We start from the raw sequence: 20,010 nt of genomic DNA, 5'->3' as shown, positions 1-20,010 counted from the left end.
TATAGGTAGGATTCTTAAATGAAGTTTCCTTATAATCGTGACCTCTTGCTCTGGAATACACTTGCTGTTTAATTTATCTGGCTTTCTTTTTATACATCCCATAACAGCAGTGGGTTTGGGTAAGAATGTGTACTTCACTCTTTGATAGTCTGAAAGAGTGCCAAGTACTAAATTTATATTGGAGGCTGCAATATTTTGATTCAACTGAAAACATTTTGTACAATTTAAAAAGGGACTCCCCAATTGACCAGGCAGAAGGTTTTAACATTTTAAAAATACGTTTAATACAAAATGGCAGGTGGAAAGCACCAACTTCAGAGACATTTGCTTGTGTGATAAAAAGGAAGACCTTTTCTAAAATAATCTAACATTTGCAAGCCTCAGCTAAAAGCAATCCACTGAAGCTCGTTCAGTCCAAATTCTTAAGAGCAGTATTCCAGGTATTTCGCTGTGTTTCCAGTGCGGGCCTATGACTGGAGGCTGTCCTAGTGAAAGTGGAGGCCAGAGTATGGGTTAAAACCACTAAGCACGTCCTCCTTCACTGATTGTTTTATAGAGACATCTGCAATACTCTCATCCTCCCACTACTTACAAGGTTGCCAGGTCGCATAGGCTAGTTCTACATATCATTACTACCCTTTTGACTACAACCCCCTCATAACATGTTGTCAAGTTCTGCATGGCAGCATGCAAAATTTGCCAGGAGTTAATGAGGCCTGACATGGTTTATGGCTATAGCAATGCCTTGAACCTCCTGCCACTCAGTTTACAGTTCTTATCTTAATTTTAACTTTAAATGTAAGCCTCATCTTAACTATCTTCTATCTATATAATTATTTCTCTTAGCCGCCCACTGTGGGGATGCGTGTCTTTGGGGCGGAACGCTCATGTGGAACTCTTGCGACACTGCGAGAGTTCCCAGCAAAGATGGAAGCAAGGACAGAGAAATTGGGGCCCAATTGGGAAGGAGCCGGATAAGGGAAGCAGCGAGCCTGCACGCGATGGGGAGGCGGTGGCCCTGGCCACAGTGGCAAGGCGGCAGCAAGCCCGGCTGCAGTGGCGAGGCGGCAGTTTCGGGCCTGGCTGCGGTGGGGTGAGAAGGTGACTGGGCTGCCAGGAAGAGGAGATGGCCCAGGAGGGGACAGGCCGGCTTTAACGCTGGCCAGAAGCTACAGGCGGGGGTGGGTGGGTGCGAAGGACCAGCCTGGGCGGAAAACGCTGGCCCCAGATACCGCACAGATGCTCTGTGAGGGGTCAGCTCTTAATCTCCTAGCTTCTATGTTTTTTTCCCTTACCACATTTCAAATTTAAATTTTTAACCAATGTCATAGCTTCTTAGAGTTCTTAATTTGATAGCAATGGTTTCAGTATTATTGTCTGATTTTATAGCCACTGTCTTCACAGCCCTTAAAAGCATCAACTATTTTAAAACTAGTAATAAAGATATTGCAACTAAAAGCAAAGTATTCTTTTACTTTATAGTTTCCCCTGCCCCATGCAGAAGTTAATGCAGATTTAATCAATTAATGAAGGCTCATCCAGTTAATCAGTTAAGATATCTTCAGCTCGGTGACAGCCTTCTTTTACTTGAAGATAAAAACTATAACTCTGCAGCCTGAGTAATATTGCGTCTTAATGTTTATTGACTGGGCGTGGGTGAAATTCAAAACATAGGCCAAACGATTTGTCTTAAGCTTTTCCAAAGGGAGAGGTAGATGGTCTTGCTTTTTTAACAATAAGAATTTGTTTCACTTCTTAATAAACTCTTGTGTTTGTGGAAAACGTATCATTGGTTAATTTGCAATTGTTGAGAATGGCAAGTGTCAATTATATAGATCAGATTGTCCCTATATGCATTTACTTAGAAACAAGTTCCACTGATTTCTATGGAACTTATTTCAGTATAACTTGTTTAGGATTGTCAGCAAACAAAAATAAGGCATACTAAAACAAAGTCACACAATTGGATTTAATCGAAGAGGTGTATCTGAAATGCCCAGGCTGCATTTTGGCATTCTCCAGTGGAAAGGAATCCCCCAGTTGTAAGTGTGCCTGAGAATGCTTCTGCACGTGCTCCAGCTACAAACTGCAGCCTTAATTCCTCCCTTACCCAGTTTTCTGCCTTTATTGGGCTCAAAGGAAGCCCAATTATTATTATTGTTAATAATTACTTAAAAGCAGAAATGAGAATTTGTTTCGGATGTAAATGAAAGTAAATGATTATAAGAATGACCAAGGACACACAGAGTATGAATTGTGTATTTTATTTAGTCCATGAAAATCTACCTTAAAAACAACATAGAAAATCAAAGTATCAATTAATCCAATACACTGGATTGAAGAAACTGCAAAAGCTTGGAGTTGTGGCACAAGCTAAAATTTGCAGCCTCATCGGAGTATTCTTGAGGCCAAAGCAACGCACTGTAATAAAGCAGTATTTGTGTATGGAGACATGCTCCGTGCACCATGAGAAAATTCTTCTGGTGCCTTTTTGTTCTAGACAGTTACAAGAAGGAATATTGGTTATATGATTTGTTTTCTTTGCATTGCTTAGAAAGGCCCTAGATCAGTTATTTAAGAAGAAAAAAGAAAAAAGCAAGAACTAAGCGCTTGTTCCCCAACTTCTAGCCACTGATAATTTACATTGTGATTACTAGGTTTTATTTAAATGTTTAGATAACTTTACATATTTATTAACAGCCCGGGAGCTATAAAGGTTAGAACTGGGATAACACAGGCCATGCCGCTGTTCTTTTTAAACTAGTTGCAGCTACTGCAATATGACTTCCCATATACAGATTACAGTTTGTATAAACTATTGGTTTCCTGTTTGCTTAGTGCTGTAAAGCAGGGCTATCCAACTCACAGCCTGTTTATGTGGCCTGCCCAGTGCCTGAAAAACCCTTATTTTTGTAGCCTTGAATGGGCCACAAAAGGAAGTTTTAGCAAGCATCTCTTAAGAGCGCAATCCATAGCTGGTGGTTAGGGATGTCCACAGAACCAGTTTGGCGCTCCTTTTCTGGAGCACCGAACCGGCTTGAAATGCCGGTGTTCGAGCCGGTTCAGAGGTGGGGGGTGTCCTTACCTCCCCTGCTGAATTTCCACCGCCGGCGCTGCTGCCAAAACTGCTGACGCAGAGCAGCCGAGTACCTTCTTGCCACCCCGGTCAGCATAATACTGGAAGTGGACGGCACGCATATGTGCCGGCCACTTCCGGTATTATGCTGACCGGGGTGGCAAGAAGGTACTCAGCCGTTCCGTGTCAGCAGTTTTGGCAGCAGTGCTGGCGGGGGAAACATGGTGCGGGAGGTAAGGACACCCTCCCCATGCCTTAAAGCAACCACCTCCCAGCTCGCGGGAGTGCATGGAACCGGTTCCGTGCATAGCCCTACTGGTGGGGTCACACACAGCCCAGGGCCTATGATTTTGACAGGCCTGTAACAAAGCACGTAATGAAAGTGAGCTATTTAACATTTAGCAATCAAGAATCCTGTTGTCGGAAGAAGCCTTGTTATTCATGGACAAACATTGGGAGAGAGAAAACTGCCATTACAGAAAAACCAAGACTCCCCAACTAATTTGGGGACTCAGTCAGGCTGTTTACAAGAGCAGCCCTACCCAGGCTTGGGCAGGCCTACCTGGGTAGGGCTGCTCATGTGAAGCGCCAGGATCGGGGCCGATCCTGGTGCTGCTTCCCTGGGTAGCATGGGGTTTTTTAAAACTTGGGCTTTTCCCTGGGTCGAAGGGTGCTAGTGTGCCCTTTAACCCAGGTCTGAGGTCGTGTGTCTGCTCAGACAGACAGAGAGCCAAGCGCCTACAGTGCCCGGCTTGAGGGAAAATCAATGCACCATTTGCCTCGTGTGGTGCATTTGGGGATATCTGGAGGCCAGGCTTTATTGTCCTGGCCTCCAGAGATCTGCACGGCTCAGAGCAGCGTGGATCGTGTGGGCGTTCGAGTCGTGCACCACACATGGCATTTGGGATCATTCTGGGGGGTAGATTTGACCCTCCCTCCCCCACACCCTAAAAAGGTCATGTGAATGACCTCAGTGTGTTACTGAACATTTTACACATTTCAGACAAACACATGGGACATATCTAACTGGTCCATAAGCAAGTTTTGTGAATTTCTTTGTTGGAGACTATTGACCCTTATTTAACCTTCAACTCATTTTATTTTTCAAGTTTCCATCTTGCACTAAAACTGAACTTTCTTACCAATTAATATCTATGAGTTTTTATGATATGTGAGTTTTCATGATACATATGCCATCTACTCTTCAGAGAGAGATTTCTGTGAGGCTTAGACTCAGAATCTAGTTTGCTCTGATTGATGAGAGACTTCACAGTCTCAGCTGAAGTGAAAAGTTACTGGTTTGATTTTTCCCTGCCATGACTTACAAACGTAGAGCACATTGTCCCAAAACTTGATCTCAGCTGAATGTATAAGCTTTTAGTCTGAGGGAAAATTCCTCAGAAAAAAAGGATAGAGACATGGGAACCAGATACATGGTTGCCAGATAAGCAACCACTGGAGACTGGTTATGCCTTTAAATTAGTCAATGGGACTGCTGAGATGGGGTGGGTAGTATGTTACCTTACTACTCTTGAACAGCAAAGTGCCGGGGTGGGTGGGCGGGTAATCTTTACCATCAGCAGACATCATGAGGCAGGGTCACTGCTAAGCAGGTGCAGGCTGGGGCACTGCTGACCAGTTAAGAGTTCTAATGCATCTTTCTCCTGCCCCGGCATCATCTTTCAACAGCTACCAGTGTGAACATGCAGCGTTCCTCCCCTTGATTCACTGTTTAATACCACTGGCCAATTTAAAGGCAAAGCAATTTTCTAGGTTGTCATACTAGCAAACCTATACATGAAGGACCAAAAGATATCAGTTATTGTATCAAAATTATGCAGTCACTCACACTGCAATTCCAGTGGATCGACACCAGTGAAATTAAGCATTGAAACAGGAAATTGTAAATACCTGTTAAAAAAATGGCCATTCATCTTTCTTTTAATCCCAAAATGTTTAAAAATCTTCCACAACTATATACCTTGAGATCAATTACTGTATTAGATTAATTTCCAGATGTTCAAAGACACCTTGCTGCCATACTTCCTACGGATTTTTAAAGCATCTTTAACAGAACTACACCTGTTGTAAAATACACTAAGGCTGTATATTATTATTTAACATAGTTGCATTTTATTAGCAAAGCTGTTCCAGATAATGTGTTAGAGAAATGTTAAGAAATCCATATCTTTGCATATTTTAGCAGAGAGAAGGCAGTTATGTTAGCCAAGTTTTTCTAAGCTACAAAATGTATAGAGCAACCACCAGATGGTGCCATTGCACCAGTGATGTTTTTTCTTTCTTCACTCATTGTGCAGCTCTGTATTTGGCTCTCTTAGTTCTTTTTCAAATAAATTACTATACATTTAGGACAGTGAAATTGCTGGGCCATGCAAGGGGCTCAGCCAGATAGGTGCGAAGGCTAAAAAGTGCAATTATAACTTGACCTGCTAGACATGCTTGGTGTCTAGAAGATCAAATACTAAACGCTTTGAACAGTTAATTATTGTTCAATTATTTAGCATTTCAAGCCTGCCCAGTTTTTTATGCACAATCTATATGGATTTGTACTAAGAATTGCAATTTTACACCTAACAAAACTGAGAGTGACTTTGCTCAAGATTTCCTAGGCTGTTTTTGATTTTTATTTATTTTTTAATTAAAAGCGCAAAGCTAAGTGTAAGCCAAGTCTTTATTTAAATCACTTTTCAGAAATCACAGTTTACTAAATGTACATAAGTATAATGAAGCATATTTTCCTAACAAGGGGAATACAATTGTGGAGCAGAATAATCCTTTGCTCATTAAGCCTTTTTAAAAAAGAACTTGTCTCATTCCATGACATGGGCATGTTCCAAGAACAGGAAAGCAGAAACATTGAACAATTTTTCATTTTTCTTGATAGACTAAAGCCAGTTCAATATTTTGTCTTATGGTATGACAATTAACTGAATCACACCTGAAGGCTTTTGAGCAGTATGAAGTCACCATTGATTTGTCTGACTTCCAAGGATTTCCCACATTCCCTCAAGTGATTCCAGAAAAAAAAAAAGTCATCAAATTTGAAAGCACAATCCAATACAGAGGGCAGGCTGAAGAACACTGAAATTATTCTTCTTCAGCACACCAAACTCTCCATTCAACTGTAGCCTAAAAGTTTTCAATACACAGGAGTAAAACATTACCATCGCTGGAGAATGTGATGGAAAATCAACTTCTATTTAATAAATTGGCATCACAACTATTCCAAAGAGAAACTGCATATTTTGACCATTACTCTGAAGGAAGCAAGACCAAATACAGCATTAAAGATTAGTTCTCACATCCTTCCACACAGCTGGAATCTAAACCCATTCATGGCCAGCTGCAGTTCACTTATATTACTTCCCTATGGTCCATTTATTTAGTTATTTCTATACTGGGCAAGAAAAGTGAGCAGGTAATTTTGTTTTTTTTTCACATATATCGAGGAGGAAATATACATTAAAATCAAATTTTGCTTGAAGATATACACATAAATACACAAAGAATTACAAACTAGTTTTGGAAGCCCTGATAAAAAGGGGGAGCCTAAAAGATGCCAAACTCCCTTCCTAGGTCAAGGTATGGAGTTCATTTCAGCAACACTTCTTGCCCTCCCCCCTCTCATGTTACCAGCCAAACAATATAAAATCATATTTTGAAAAGGAAGTGTTAACAATCAAAAGTAAAAGGAGGTGGCTCAAGCTCCTGATGGTGCCTCAGGATTGTCGGGTGCCTTCTTAGAGTGACATCAGAAAGCAGAGGTCTGTTCTCACGGTTCAAAATCAATGGTTTCCAGCCCAGTTAAGCAGAATCCAGTCTCTTCTGCCTTCTTCAGATATTGGTCCCTCCAAGGATAAGACACAGCTTTCCCAGAACTGTTGAAACAGAATTAAAGCACATCAACAAAGCTTTGCAGCCTGAGCCTCTGATCTAGCGTGACTTCTTGTTCTATAGCCGGGAGCCAACTGAGGGTGCCACATCATTGCAACAGCTATTAGTGCCATTGTTGACAGCTGCTGCATAGCAACACTGTACAAAATTGCTCTATGGCATAGACATGGACAGATATGAGACCGGATGGGGAAGCAGAAGATGCCTACAAACCTTGGAAGGGGCTTTTAAAAGCTAAATTTAAAAAAAACCCACTGGTGTAAGACAAATGGAATTGTGTGTGTGTGTGTGTGTGTGTGTGTGTGTGTGTGTGTGTGTGAGAGAGAGAGAGCGCGCGCGCCTTGGAATAGGTTATCCAGCTACACTTCACAACTGAACTCTCTGAAGAGCAGACCAAGGAATCCAACACTGGTTCAAGAATGTTTGTCTTGCCTCTCCCAACATGCTTCCTTCTTCAACCACAGCCTCCAGTTGGCAAAGCACCCCATAGTCAGGAGCAGCAGCACAACTTCTTTTCACTCAGGCACCTGGCTGATTAACTTTCTACATCCAGAAGAAGAGAAGAAGGCAGGATGGGTAAGTAAGAGAAGAAAACAGGAGGGGAAAGTCAAGGCTGATGAGTTTGAAGAAGTGTTGAGTTTTGTTGTCTGCTCATCTGGTTTTCATTGTGTTTTTTTGTAAACCGTCTAGAGCTTTTGGAATCAGGTGGTATACAAATAAAATAAAATAAATTCAGTTGTGAAGGTGGTCTTTCAGTACAGTGGAAAAACACAGTTTGTCCATTGTGCCTATCTTCACAAGATGCCACAAAGCCATCTGCTGCAATTCCATCAATGAACTATCCTCTGTTTAGTCACACCTACCCGGTTTAAGAGTTTTTAGAGTTGTGCAATTTATTTAACAAAATAAGGTTTTCAAAAATAATGTACAAAACATAAAATCATCTTGAAGAGACAAACATTTCGGAGCAGGACCAATGAGTAGAGGCACATTAAAAAGCAATGAAGGCAAATCTAAACACACTGCTTAGAAATAAGTACCACTAAAATCAGTAGGTGACATCTAGACTAATGCTGCCCTTGTGTAAACATGTTGCACTAGCTAGTTCTGCTGAGTTGGGTGCTTGGGTTCCCAGACTAATATGCACTTGTGCAACAAGCTGCACCTCCTGCCACGAGATGCCCACATCTGCTGTGCTGCTGTCCTTATTGCACAAACGCAATGCTTGCTCAAGTGGATTGAGCATACAAGAGATTGTGCAACTTTGAGTAACTGTGGAGCAATGTGACCTTCTTGTGGGCGTGCAGTTTTGTTCATTGCATTAGTACAGCATTAGTTCAGATGTCAGCCAGTGATACTTACCTCCAGATAGATCTTTCTGGGACTAACTTTTTTATTACTTTTATTGTGTCTTGCATCTATTTTATTGTTGTGAGCTGCCCCAAGCAGTAGTGCACTGGAGGGGCGGGGTATAAATATTTTAATAATTAAATAAGGCAAAGAGAAACAGCAAAGGCATGGGAAGTATTCATTTTTAATATGATGCATCATCCCCCCTTCAGTGTACTTATAGTCAAGCAACAATACCCATATTAGTCAAGATGCTGAAAATACAAATGGAATATGATTTTTCTTCCCAACTTCTGCTCTAACCATTATTACAAAATTCCATCTAGTGTGGTGTAATGCATTGGAATGGGCTTTGGCCAGTGGTAGAAAATCTGCATTGCCCCAGCTTCAATTCCTGGCATCTCCAGGTAGGGCTGGGAAAACTTGGGTCTGAAATCGGGGGGGGGGGGGGGCTACTACCAGCCAATTCAGACAATACTGAGCTCGATGGACTAATGGTCTGATTCACGAGAAGGCAAATTCCTATGCTTCTTGCAGAGTAGTGGTCTTGAAGAGATCTGGGGTCAGACACTTGCTCAGCCACAAAAGCCACCAGGGCCAATTATGATTAATTAGTTTAACTTCTTTACATGGCTGTAGGGAGACTAAAATGGCAGAGGTGGGTAGGAGTGAAGGAACCACGTACTGAGCTCATTGGAGGAAGAGTGGAATTAAAAAGAAGATAATAGTGAGTGAACACACCACTAAATCCACAGAAGAGGTACAATAATGTTGTTGTAAACTGCCCAGAGACAGAAGTTTGGGGCAGTCTACAAATAAATAAATAAAATAAAATAAAATAACCACGAAAGGGGTGTGACTGGCTGACATCTGCGGCCACTTCTGTGGATGCTGATGCGACCTTGCAGAGTAAGGCAGTGTGTGAAGTTTTGGGGGAGTGGCTGGGTTGCCAATCCCCCCCCCCCAATCTCTGGAAGCACTTCTTGCAACCTGGAAGTGGGTCCCTGAGGGTTGCACAGCCCTCAGGGACCCACATCTGGGTTGCAGACTGTGCTTCCAGGGGCAGGGGAGATTGGTGAAAATTGCCCCCACAACCAATAGTGTGTTCCTAGCTCCTCACAGAGTGCCGCCACTTCACTAGTCAGGATGTCGGCCATTTTCTTTCTCACTCCTTCCAAAGAGCCCAATGCCATCCACATGGCCTCTATTCCTTTTATCTTCACAATAAATAATTTAGGCTGAAAAAGAATGCCTGGCTTATGGCCACCCCGTGAGCTGAATGGCTGAGAAGGGATTTGAGCCACGCCACGCCTCCTCTCCTCTTTAAAGGTCGTATGGTGAAGTCATATCTGTGAAGACCCTACTCCAAAATGTGTACAAACTGATCTGTGTGAGAAACAGGGCTTTTCTTCAATATTCCCAACTGGCCGTCTTCCCGTGCAGCATCCCAAGGGGCTCGTTAAAAACCCCTGTGTTCAAAACGTCACTGGTAAAGCCGAGGGTGGGGTTGCAAAGGGTTAGAATATAAGCAGAGGACGTTAGGGCAAACTGCCACTGTGTACCTGCACAACGCTTGAGACAACATGGAGCAGGATCCTCAAGACTAGGGCACATGTATGCCACTCTCCCATTATCAGAGCCATTTTTCCTGAGCTGTTTCCTACACATGGCAGCCTTTGCTGCCTGTATGGAAGGGCTGCATTCTCTAGAAAAAATATTTTCTTTTATAAACAGCTGGACCTTCTAATTTTACCAGTTAATTTTACCTTATAATTTTACCAGTTCATAATTTTTCTAATGGAAGCTTGTTGAGGAGGCAGTCTATTTGGCATATACAAATATTTGCTTTTGTATGGTAAATTCATCATTTTGCCATCACCTTTGAAGAGTGTTTGCTGCAAGAGCAATGTAGCCCGATACTTAGATTTGTAGTTCGGTCCAATGGCCTGCAGCACACTGCAAAGTGAGCATTTTTAATTTTTTAAAGTACTAAATGCAAAGATCCCCTCCCTCTAATGGAAAGGAGTCTTTCCACTGGATCCAATCCAAGGACTCCAGCAAGAATTAAAAAACCTATTTTACCCACGTATATTTTCCTTTGAATCCTAATATTAGACTGAGTCATTTTTTAGTTTAAAATATTTTGACATCATTTGCATTCCTGAAGACCAAGAGTGATTCTGATAAAATGCCATTGAAAATCGTTCATTATCCTGGATTTAAACTATTGCCAAGAAACAAATGTAATGAAAATATACTTACATTAAATCTCAGGATTCACTGAGCTCTGATTTTAGCTGTGGACTCTCACAAGTTGTACAGTCTTGATTATTTTCATCTTTCTCTGTGAGTGTCTCCACAAATCCTGCTGACTGGCTATGGTACTCTTTCCTCTTTATATGTGTTTGCTTTTCTATACATTGTTCTTGGATCTGAACAGTCTGCTCACCTTCAGCATCCTTTACCTTTGGTTGTTCTAGGTCAAGTGGTGCTTTGGCTAGCTCTTCTGAGACAATGCCTTCCACTGTTGCTCGTTGAGTCCCTGTTGAAATAGCGGTCTCTACTTCAGATTCAAGCTTTGGTTCACCATTTTCTTTCTGCCAACCTGTCTCTTTCTTCATCTCTTTCACAGTTTCATTCACAGCTCCATGGTCTTGTGCTGTAGTTGTCACAGCGCACTGTTGTTTATCTGCCTGCAATGTGCATTTCACTGCTTCTAGATCAGCACTTGTCTTTTTTGAAGACCAAATTTCTCCATCTTCACATCTATCAGAAATTAAAGGCATTTCTTCGGTTGTTTTGTGGGTCTTTTGTTTCTGTGCAGACTGCATTAAAATTATAGATGATGGCTGAATCTCTTGAGTTTTCTCTTCTCTGCTTTCCCCAGGAAGCTGCAGATCAGCCTGAATGTCTTCCTCAGTTTCAAATGATTCACTCTGCTGCTTTGATAGGGGTCCTTCCTCTTCCGTTTCCTCCAGTTTATCAACAGCATTCTGGATTATTTTCAGTACAATTTTTGTACTCTGAGACTCTATAGTCACAGATTGCACAACGTCTTTTTGAAATTCTATATGGGTTAAAGAGGGGCTTCTTTCTGGAGATGTCACCTTTTTTTTAGCATCTTTACTGGAGTCTGATTTTTGAACCTTCACTTCAGGATCAGATACATGTGCCGGGATCAAAGCATCTTCAGTGCATCTTATTGCTGATAAACCTGGTTCCTCTACTGTTGACTCTACTTTCTTGGAAAATGATACTGCTTCGGTATCAGGACCTAGAGCCCCAAGTCCTGAGTGAGTAAAGCTCACTGGTTGCACTTTTTTGAATTCTGTTTCTTTTGGCTTCTCTAATAGAGACAGCAGTGTTTCAGTTGATATTTCTGTAGATGTGACATTTTCTGAAATGACCTGCTCCTCAAGTGCTGCAGATGTTATTGTTACAGAGGACTTATGAGCTTCAGGAATGCTAAAGGTGGCGATGTCTTGTTGCATGGTGAAAACCTCTTGCTGCACTGGAGCTTCATTAAGTACATCCCCACAGGCAAGCTCAACCTCTTTTGTTGGTTTTTTGGTTTCCGTTGTTAGTGCCTTCTCTGACAGCACTTGCATTTTCTGACAGCAATCTAAATCTGCTGTAGACTCTGAAAGTGGGTGAACTGTTTCTGACTTATCCGGACACATGTCCATCTGCACAGAGATTCCATTCACACCTGCTTCTTTGCCTTCTGATTTTAAGTCTGTTGGAGCACTTTCTCCTTTATTTTCCAAGATGACGTTTGAGAAAACTTTCTCTGAGCATCTGGAGTCTGAGACAAGGAGGTCTTGTTCTACATCAGTTTTTGCAGCCCCAGTTATGATTGTTTCTGTAGATTTTGATTCAATAGCTAGTTCCACGCTTTCAAGCCCATTTTTCATTGAATCCACAGTTGCCTCATTTTTTACAGTGTGCTCAGTTACTGGAATATCAGTGGATTTGGATTCCAAAATACATTCCTTTTCAATCTGCTTTAGGCTTTCAGACACAGTGGTGCCCATGCATTGTAATGCTTCTGTGTCGTTCTTCATAGGCAATATAATTATTTCCTTTGGCACAATAGTCCTAGTTACAATTTCTTCTGTACATTTTGATTCTACAAGTGTAACGCTACCCAGCTCATCACTTTCTGGGGCTTCAGTTGAAAATCCTTTTTTACATTGCAATTCTAAGGTAAGTCTGGCATCTTCTTCATAATTCTGGGTGACACCCACAGCAGCCTGATAAGGTACTGAAGCTTTAACCAGCCCCATTCCCACCAGTTCCTCAGTTACAACTTGCTCTGTCAAGATTTGTTCTAAAGCAGGAGCCATATCCTGAACATCACTCTGGAAAGGCTTCTCAGACACAGCGTTATCCAAATGTCTTGATTCTAAGGAAAGGGCAATATCTTGTGCCTCTCTCTGCACGGGAACTACCGTTATGTCACTTTCCACAGATGCTTGCTCTGAATCAATATGAATTGGGGTTTCAACTGAAACTATTTCAACATCTGTTGCTAAGGAATTCATCATATCTTCCTTCTCAGACTGAAATTTGAGCTCAGTCTCTACATTCTGCAGAGCCTCCTTTGGTTCTAGCTGCTTGGTGGCAGCTTCTATTTTTACCATTTCACCTGGTCGCTTGGCAGGGGCCTCATCACTTGTCTTTTCTGGAGGAGCCTCTACACCCTCCTTTGCGTCTGTCTTTTCTAGGGGGACTGCTACTTCTGCTTTCTCTGCGAGGGCTTCCGCTTCTCCTTTTTCTATGGAAGACTTCATTTCTGTGTCCTCTGTCATGTCTGCCATATCTACCTTTGCTGCAGGAACATTTACTTCAATCTTCTTCTTGGAAATTTCTGCCTCTCCTTTTTCTGCATAGGTCTCCATATCCACCTTCTGTGCAGGGGTCTCCACATCCATCTTTCCATCTGCCATTTCTGTAGGGGTCTCCACCTCTGCCTTCTCTGTGCAGGCCTCTGCTTCCACTTTTGCATCTGCCTGCTCTGTGCAGGCCTCTGCTTCCACTTTTGCATCTGCCTGCTCTGAGGAGGCCTCTGCTTCTGCCTTTCTTGTGGGGACCTCCAATTCCATCTTCTCTGCAGGAACTTCTGCTTCCACAGACTCTGTGGGGCCCTCCACCTTTGCCTTCTCTGTGCAGGCCTCTGCTTCCACTTTTGCATCTGCCTGCTCTGAGGAGGCCTCTGCTTCCACTTTTGCATCTGCCTGCTCTGCGCAGGCCTCTGCTTCCACTTTTGCATCTGCCCGCTCTGAGGAGGCCTCTGCTTCTGCCTTTCTTGTGGGGACCTCCAATTCCATCTTCTCTGCAGGAACTTCTGCTTCCACAGACTCTATTGGGGCCTCCACTGCCATCTTTGCCTTGGTAACTTCTGCGTCTTCCTTTTCTGCATGAGCCTTTACATCCACCTTTGCATATGCTTCTTCTGCATGGACCTCTGCTACTGCCTTTTCTGTGGAGGCCTCCACTTCTGCTTTTTCTGTAAAGGACTCTGCTTTTGCCGTCTCTGTAGTTTGCTCCACACCCACCTTTCCTTCTGCCTTTTCAACCAGGATCTTTGCCACCATAATCTGTAGGTGGGACTCCTCTGTCACTTCTTTTAAATGGCCCATTGTCTCTGCCTTCTGTTTATGGGCGTCACTCTCTACATTTTCTTTGTGAACTTCCACTTCCACCTTTATTGTGGGCATCTCTCTTTCCATAGTCTCTCCTTGCAGCTTTGTCCCTGTATCCAGCTGGAGAGCCTCTGATTTCATATTTACCACAGATATTACAGTTTCTAATTTCTGCAGTTCAACTTCAGGTTCCACCTTCTGTTCATGAGTCTCAGTTTTCACACCATCCAGACTGACATCAGAGTCCTTCTTCTGTACATAGACCTCTTCTATGCTTTCCTTTTCTAAGCCAAGTGCAACATCTTTGCCCACATCACTGATTTCAGTTATTGCTTTCTGAACAGGACCTTCAATTGTCTTGCTCTGGATGGGCGCCTCAAGTACACATACTTCAGTGCATAGTGGTTGTCCAGCATCTTTTACTTCATTTTGTGTAGGAGTCTTCTTTAACTCAACTGCAGTTATTTCTGTGTTTTCAGCTTCTTGGTAAGGTGTGATGTAATCCACTTGTTCAAGTTTCAGGGGAAACTGTAGCTTTTCTTGACACTTTACTGTCACCGATTCATCTGCTTCTGGAGCACTGTCTGTGGTCTCACTCTGGGTTGTTCCTTCTAAATTCATCTTGAGTTCATGAACTGCAAATGCAGTACTGTACTCTTCACTTTCTATTGCTTTCAAACATGCTTGTTGCTTTCCATCTGTATCACCAAACTTTGCTTCTGACTCCTCTTCAGGGGTTACAGTAACAATGACAAATTCTTCCTCTTCAGATTTCTCTTCAGTTATCTGTTCTTCAGTAACTTCTTCATGACTTTCTACAACTTCTTGTTCAATCTTGCCTTCATTGGCTGCATCAAAATTAGTAGTTTCTACTGAGATTTCCTTCACATCCACAGATATGTCATTACTCTTCTCCAACACTTCCTTCAGACCACTTTCTTGAACTTCATCTTGAACTTGACCACTACCTGTGCCTTCATTACTTTCAAAATCTATCTTTTCAGGTTCTTGCTTTAAGGGTGGTTTAGCCAGTTCAGATTCTTGAAGTGTGGCAGTAATTTGTTGCTCAGTTTTCTCTACTGACAGTGGCTGAATTACTTCTGACATACTTTCACTAATCATCTGTGCTCTATCAGATAATTTAACTCTTTCAGCAACTTCTTGCAGCACTTCTTGTGTTTGTTTATTTAACTCTTCTAGATTTTGCTGGCATTCCTCTACTTCCTGTATAGGTGTAACTATTTCTGTCGTATCAGAGGACTCAGTTAGCCTTGAAACTGCGGAAACCATTTCAGTGGTCTCTTCAGCACAGGACACTTCAGTTGCTTCCTCAATACCTGAAGCTTCTTCACGAGCTGTAATTGCTTCTGATGTTATCTCCAGCTCACTAATTATGGTATCACCACTAATGTCCTTTCTAATTTCTGGCATGAGTTTCATCACTACCACTGTTTCTTCAACAACTCCAGTTCCAGAGATCTGCTCAGTTTGCTTTTCTTCATCTTCATTAGCATATTCAAGGGACTCTGTCACAGCAGCAGATATCCAAGATGGTGACCTTTCTTCAATACTTGTAACTGCTCTCTCCCCTTCTACCACTGTAACAGTAACTGCATGAATAAGCCCTTCATTATTAGTATGTTCAATTACTAAAGTACCTTCTGACTTTTCAGTTCTCTGGTCCAAAGTTTCTTTCTTAGTTATATCTTCTACTGCCTTTTGTGCTTCAAATTTCTCTTGTTCAGCAGCTTCATACTCCGATAAAGGAACAACAGCTGGAACATCAGAATCTTCCTCATTGGTATCTGCCATTTCTTCTCCAGCTTCCTCAACAGGAGCATGTTCTGGTATTCCATCTGACTTTTTCTTCCTACGACCAGGCATTAATTTTTTAAATGACACCCAGGATTCTTCTTTTCCAGAATCTCCATCTGAAGTAGAATGTTCTAAACTTGAAAGTACAGCAGATTCTTCAGTTCTGTCTTCCATTTTTGTTCTAGATTTTCTTCTTGGGGTTACTAGTCTTTTAAAGGACTCCCATGTTGAAACTCCTTCACCTTCAGATGGACTTCCAGCTTGTTCTGGAGAGGAATTTCCTTGTCCCTGATCACTTTCTTGTGAACTAGTAAAGGTCATGTCTGGTGCTGTTTCTTTATTTGGTCCATCTTCATCCATTTTTTGTCCTTCTTGAGCAAGTCTTTGTCCCACCTCCTCATCAGAAGATGATGACTTTCTAGCTCTTTTCTTAGAGGATCCTACACAAATTAAGGCTTCCCATGATACAGAAGTATCAACTTTTCTCTTAGGCTCATCTGTTTTTTCTAACTTCTGTTCCTCACTAATTTCTTTAATATCTTCTTGTTCTTCACAGGGTGCACTTTCAGTTGAAGACAGAGTAGCACTCTTTGCCTTTTCAAATTCTTCTTCTTTATCACTTTCGGAAAGCCGCCTGACTCGCTTCTTAGGAGTCACCATCTTTTTAAATGATGCCCAAGGTGTAACACTTTCTCTTTTCTTCTCCATATCTGAAGTAGACCCTTCTTCAGTTTCCATAATCTGTGCTGTATCTATAACTTTTTCTACAGATTCAGTTGCCTCCTCAGGGGAAGAAGCAGAGCTGTCGGCCTTTGGTTCTTCTGGACTTTCTGCAGAATCAGACAATTGTTGTATTTGTTCTGCTGCTTCCCCTGACTTAGCTTCTTCTCTTTTTCCTTTATGTTTCTTTCCTGACAACTTTTTTAAGCCAGTTCCTGTAAAAAGCTTTTTTAAGGGGCTGCCTTGCAGCTTGGCTCTTTCTTGTGATGAGAACAGATCAATTTCACTTGTGATGCCTTCTGGAGGTTTAGATGTTGCTGCATCTCCACTGCTTGATTCTGTTTGCTTGATCTGTTCATTCGCTACTTCAGGCAGAGCATCTTTCACTTTCAACTGCTCGTCAGGAGTTTGTCCTTTTTGAATCCCAGGATCTGTTTCAACTAATTGTTCAAGAACTAGTTCTTCTTTTTCATTCATTTTTGTATCTTCCTTCTTCACAACAGTGCTAACATTATTTATCTCTGTGGGTCTTTCATCAAATATTTCTGTTGCTAGAGGAGCCTTTGGTTCAGATATATCTTCAACCATTTCAAAATGTTCCTCAAGCTCTTCTATTGCTGTTGGAGAAGTTAATTCAGATTTGTCTAATTTTTCATCAGTTATTTCAGTTGCCAAGGGAACTGCTAGTTCAGTTTTCCCTTCAGATGATTCAAGAGGGCTCTGCTCTAGGGTTATTGAAGATTTTTGCACTGGTTCTAATTTTTCCTCAGAGGCTAGATCATTTAAGAATGTCTGGGATTCTTTGTTTACAGTGGTAGTAGACTCTTGTGGTGAAGGCTGTTCACAGGGAGCAACAGCTTCCTCTTGAAATGTTTCTGTTGAGACATCTATCATTTTTGTTTCTTCAATTTCTTTTTTCACTTTCTCATCAGTGGCTTCTAAGGTAAGTTCTGTTGCATCTTTTTCTGGTGCAGGCTTTTCTTTTTCATCTTCTTCTTTGATAACAGTTTCTTCTATTGCCACAGCTTTTTCTTGCTCTTGTTTATCTCTCTCAATTACTTGCTGTTCTTCTTCTTTGGGCTTCCTGAAGCTTGTCTTTTTCCTAAATCCAGCCCATCCCTGAGTAAAGAACTTTCTTAGGGGTGATGCTGTTTCATTAGTTAACGGGCTTGTTGGAGACTCTGGAGATTTGTTGCCATTACTCTTAATTTCTGTCTCCTTGCTTTCTGCAGTTAGCTCAACAGGACTTTCTGTTACTTTTTCAGAAGAAGTCTCTTCTTTCACCTTCTCAGTTTGAGTTTCTTGCTCAGCCTTTTCTACAGGGTGGGACACTTCATTTTGTATTGCTTCCTCCACAGCATCTACCTTGACCTCTTTGCAATCTCCAGCTCCATCTGATGTCACTTCTGTATCATCTGATTTTACATTCAATAGCTGAACAGGCTCCAATTTCTCAGTCTTATCTTTCCGAACAGTAAATTTGAATCCAACAAACTTAAACACTTTTTTAAATCCAACATCATTTGATGGAGATTCACTAGGTTGTTCCTGCTCCTCCACCTTTTCTTCTGGCGATGGCAACTGTTTGTCAGCATCTGGTGTATCCTTCTGTTCATCATCTGCACTGGTTTTATCAGCTGATTCCAGTGGCTTAGTCTCCATGTTTTCAGCAGACTCCTCTTTTAGGATCACATCTGCAGTTTCTCTTTGTCCAACTATAACAGATATTAAAAAGAATAAAAAATTAGAGATTCAGTTCTGTCAATTTTGAATTATACAAAAGAAATACAACACATACTAGGGCTGGAATCCTATGCATATTTACTTGAGAGTAAACTCCATTGATCCAAATAAACATGCATAGAGTCATGCTGCCAGAATCCAACACAAAAGTAAGCACATTGAAATCAATTGGTATACATATGCTTAACTACATGGCCATAAACAGTTCTGACCCTTCTGAAGTTCTGGTATGATAACTCTCACTACACTATATTCTTGATAAACATTATATTCCTGATATAAACTATATGGGTAGCGGCTCATTCTAACAAACCGGCGGGGGCGGGGAATATTGCACAGCTGCCTCCAGTTTCTGGTAGCTCCAGTTGCTCCTCTCTCTGCCAACCCACCCTACCCCACCCTGGCATTAACAAGAGCCATGCTGTCTGTAGGCTGGCCATTCATCAAGTAGAGCTGAAGAGGCTGGTCAATTATTAACCGCACAGCTCTACCTGACAAATGGCAAGCATGCAGGCAGCATGGCTCTTGATAATGTGGGGGCAGGGTGGGATGGGAGAGAGAGAGGAGCAACTGGAGATGCTGGGAACCAGAGGCAGCTGTGCCTTGCCCCCTCCCACTGCCCTGGGCCCCTCATTAGGATGGGCCGTTACAGCCTGACATTCTACTTCCCCAATTTAAGGAGTATATTTTCTGTTTTTGTTTTTTTAAACTGCTAATAGTATTAGATATTGATACTAGTACTGAAGGTCAGTATTTGATCTGATCCAATGTGTGATTTTTAGACTTGAGTGTTGATTAAGGAGCACATTATTACCATTACCAATATGGTGCAGGTCTTCTTGTACAATTCCATTCACACACAGTGTTGAAGTACAGAATAGAGACACCTGCTCTTGCCCACCCGCTACACTTCAAAAGTTAAGGTACTGTAGGAACCTGTATCCTGTGGACATGAAACGTCTGAAAGAGGGAATGGAAGAAGCTAAGGGTGAAAAGGGAGTATGGATAAAGAAAGTGGGGAGGAAAATAGTGCCTAAAAAATAGCACTCTTATAACACATTAACCAATATTTGAATTGTCTGTTTTTAATTCCTCCACATCTTTGGTAACATTTCTAAGAAAAATAATGTTACGAGGCTCTGTTGCATTCTGTTTTTGGGACTCACTGACCAGCAACTGGCCCTATCCAACTCCAGCACAGCATCTCTCCAATAGCTGTTGCTGATGTCTGCCTTATGTTTCTTCTAGATTGTGAGCCCTTTGGGGAGAGGGAATCATCTGATTTATTTATTATTTATTTTTTCTATTTTAACCACTTTACCACTTTAGTGCATGACAGATTCAGCTCATTTACAAAGTGAGGCTATTCTCACAGGCAGTGGAAACTGGGCTAAGGGAGCTCAGTCCAGTTTCCTTAGTGCGTGATTGCTGCCGAGAGCTGCATGGCTCCCGGCAGAACACCCTCTTGGGTAGCCTGTCGCTTAACCAGGGTTCCGGGCGTGAGAGTGCCTGAAAAGTGGGTTAGGTGATTGTGTGTTGACGTGGCTCTGTGCTGCAGTGACTCACGAGTAGCCTGACGGGGAGGCTACAACAAGCCTCCCGGCGTCAGGAGGCTCCCCAGAATATGCACGGGGCATTCTGGGACTTCCGGGGGCCAGGAGGCCCTGATGCAGCAGGTAATCGTCTGGGTGGCCAATCTGGCCGCCCACGGGGGGCTCCTTGATCATCTGCGGGGAGAGCGGGTCA

At 42.2% G+C, this 20,010-nt stretch overlaps 1 protein-coding gene across 7 annotated transcripts in view; it reads right to left on the bottom strand.

Annotated features, from left to right (window-relative positions):
* Positions 1–5,754: 5,754 nt before the first annotated feature.
* The window catches only part of AKAP12 (A-kinase anchoring protein 12), a 159,142-nt gene continuing 144,886 nt past the window's right edge, over positions 5,755–20,010 (bottom strand). For all 7 annotated transcript variants that reach the window (XM_053292446.1, XM_053292488.1, XM_053292457.1 and 4 more), the window contains 2 exons: positions 10,604–18,236; positions 5,755–6,975 (listed from right to left, as the gene is read on the bottom strand). In XM_053292446.1, coding sequence (XP_053148421.1) covers positions 10,612–18,183 — 7,572 coding nt within the window. In that variant the 5' untranslated portion in view covers positions 18,184–18,236 and the 3' untranslated portion in view covers positions 5,755–6,975; positions 10,604–10,611. The remainder of the gene's footprint in view (positions 6,976–10,603; positions 18,237–20,010) is intronic.

This window comes from Hemicordylus capensis, chromosome 1 (assembly GCF_027244095.1).
Source record: "Hemicordylus capensis ecotype Gifberg chromosome 1, rHemCap1.1.pri, whole genome shotgun sequence".
Lineage (NCBI taxonomy): Eukaryota > Metazoa > Chordata > Lepidosauria > Squamata > Cordylidae > Hemicordylus > Hemicordylus capensis.
The sequence above is the reverse complement of the archived record's forward strand: the minus strand, read 5'-3'. Positions and strand labels throughout refer to the sequence as shown.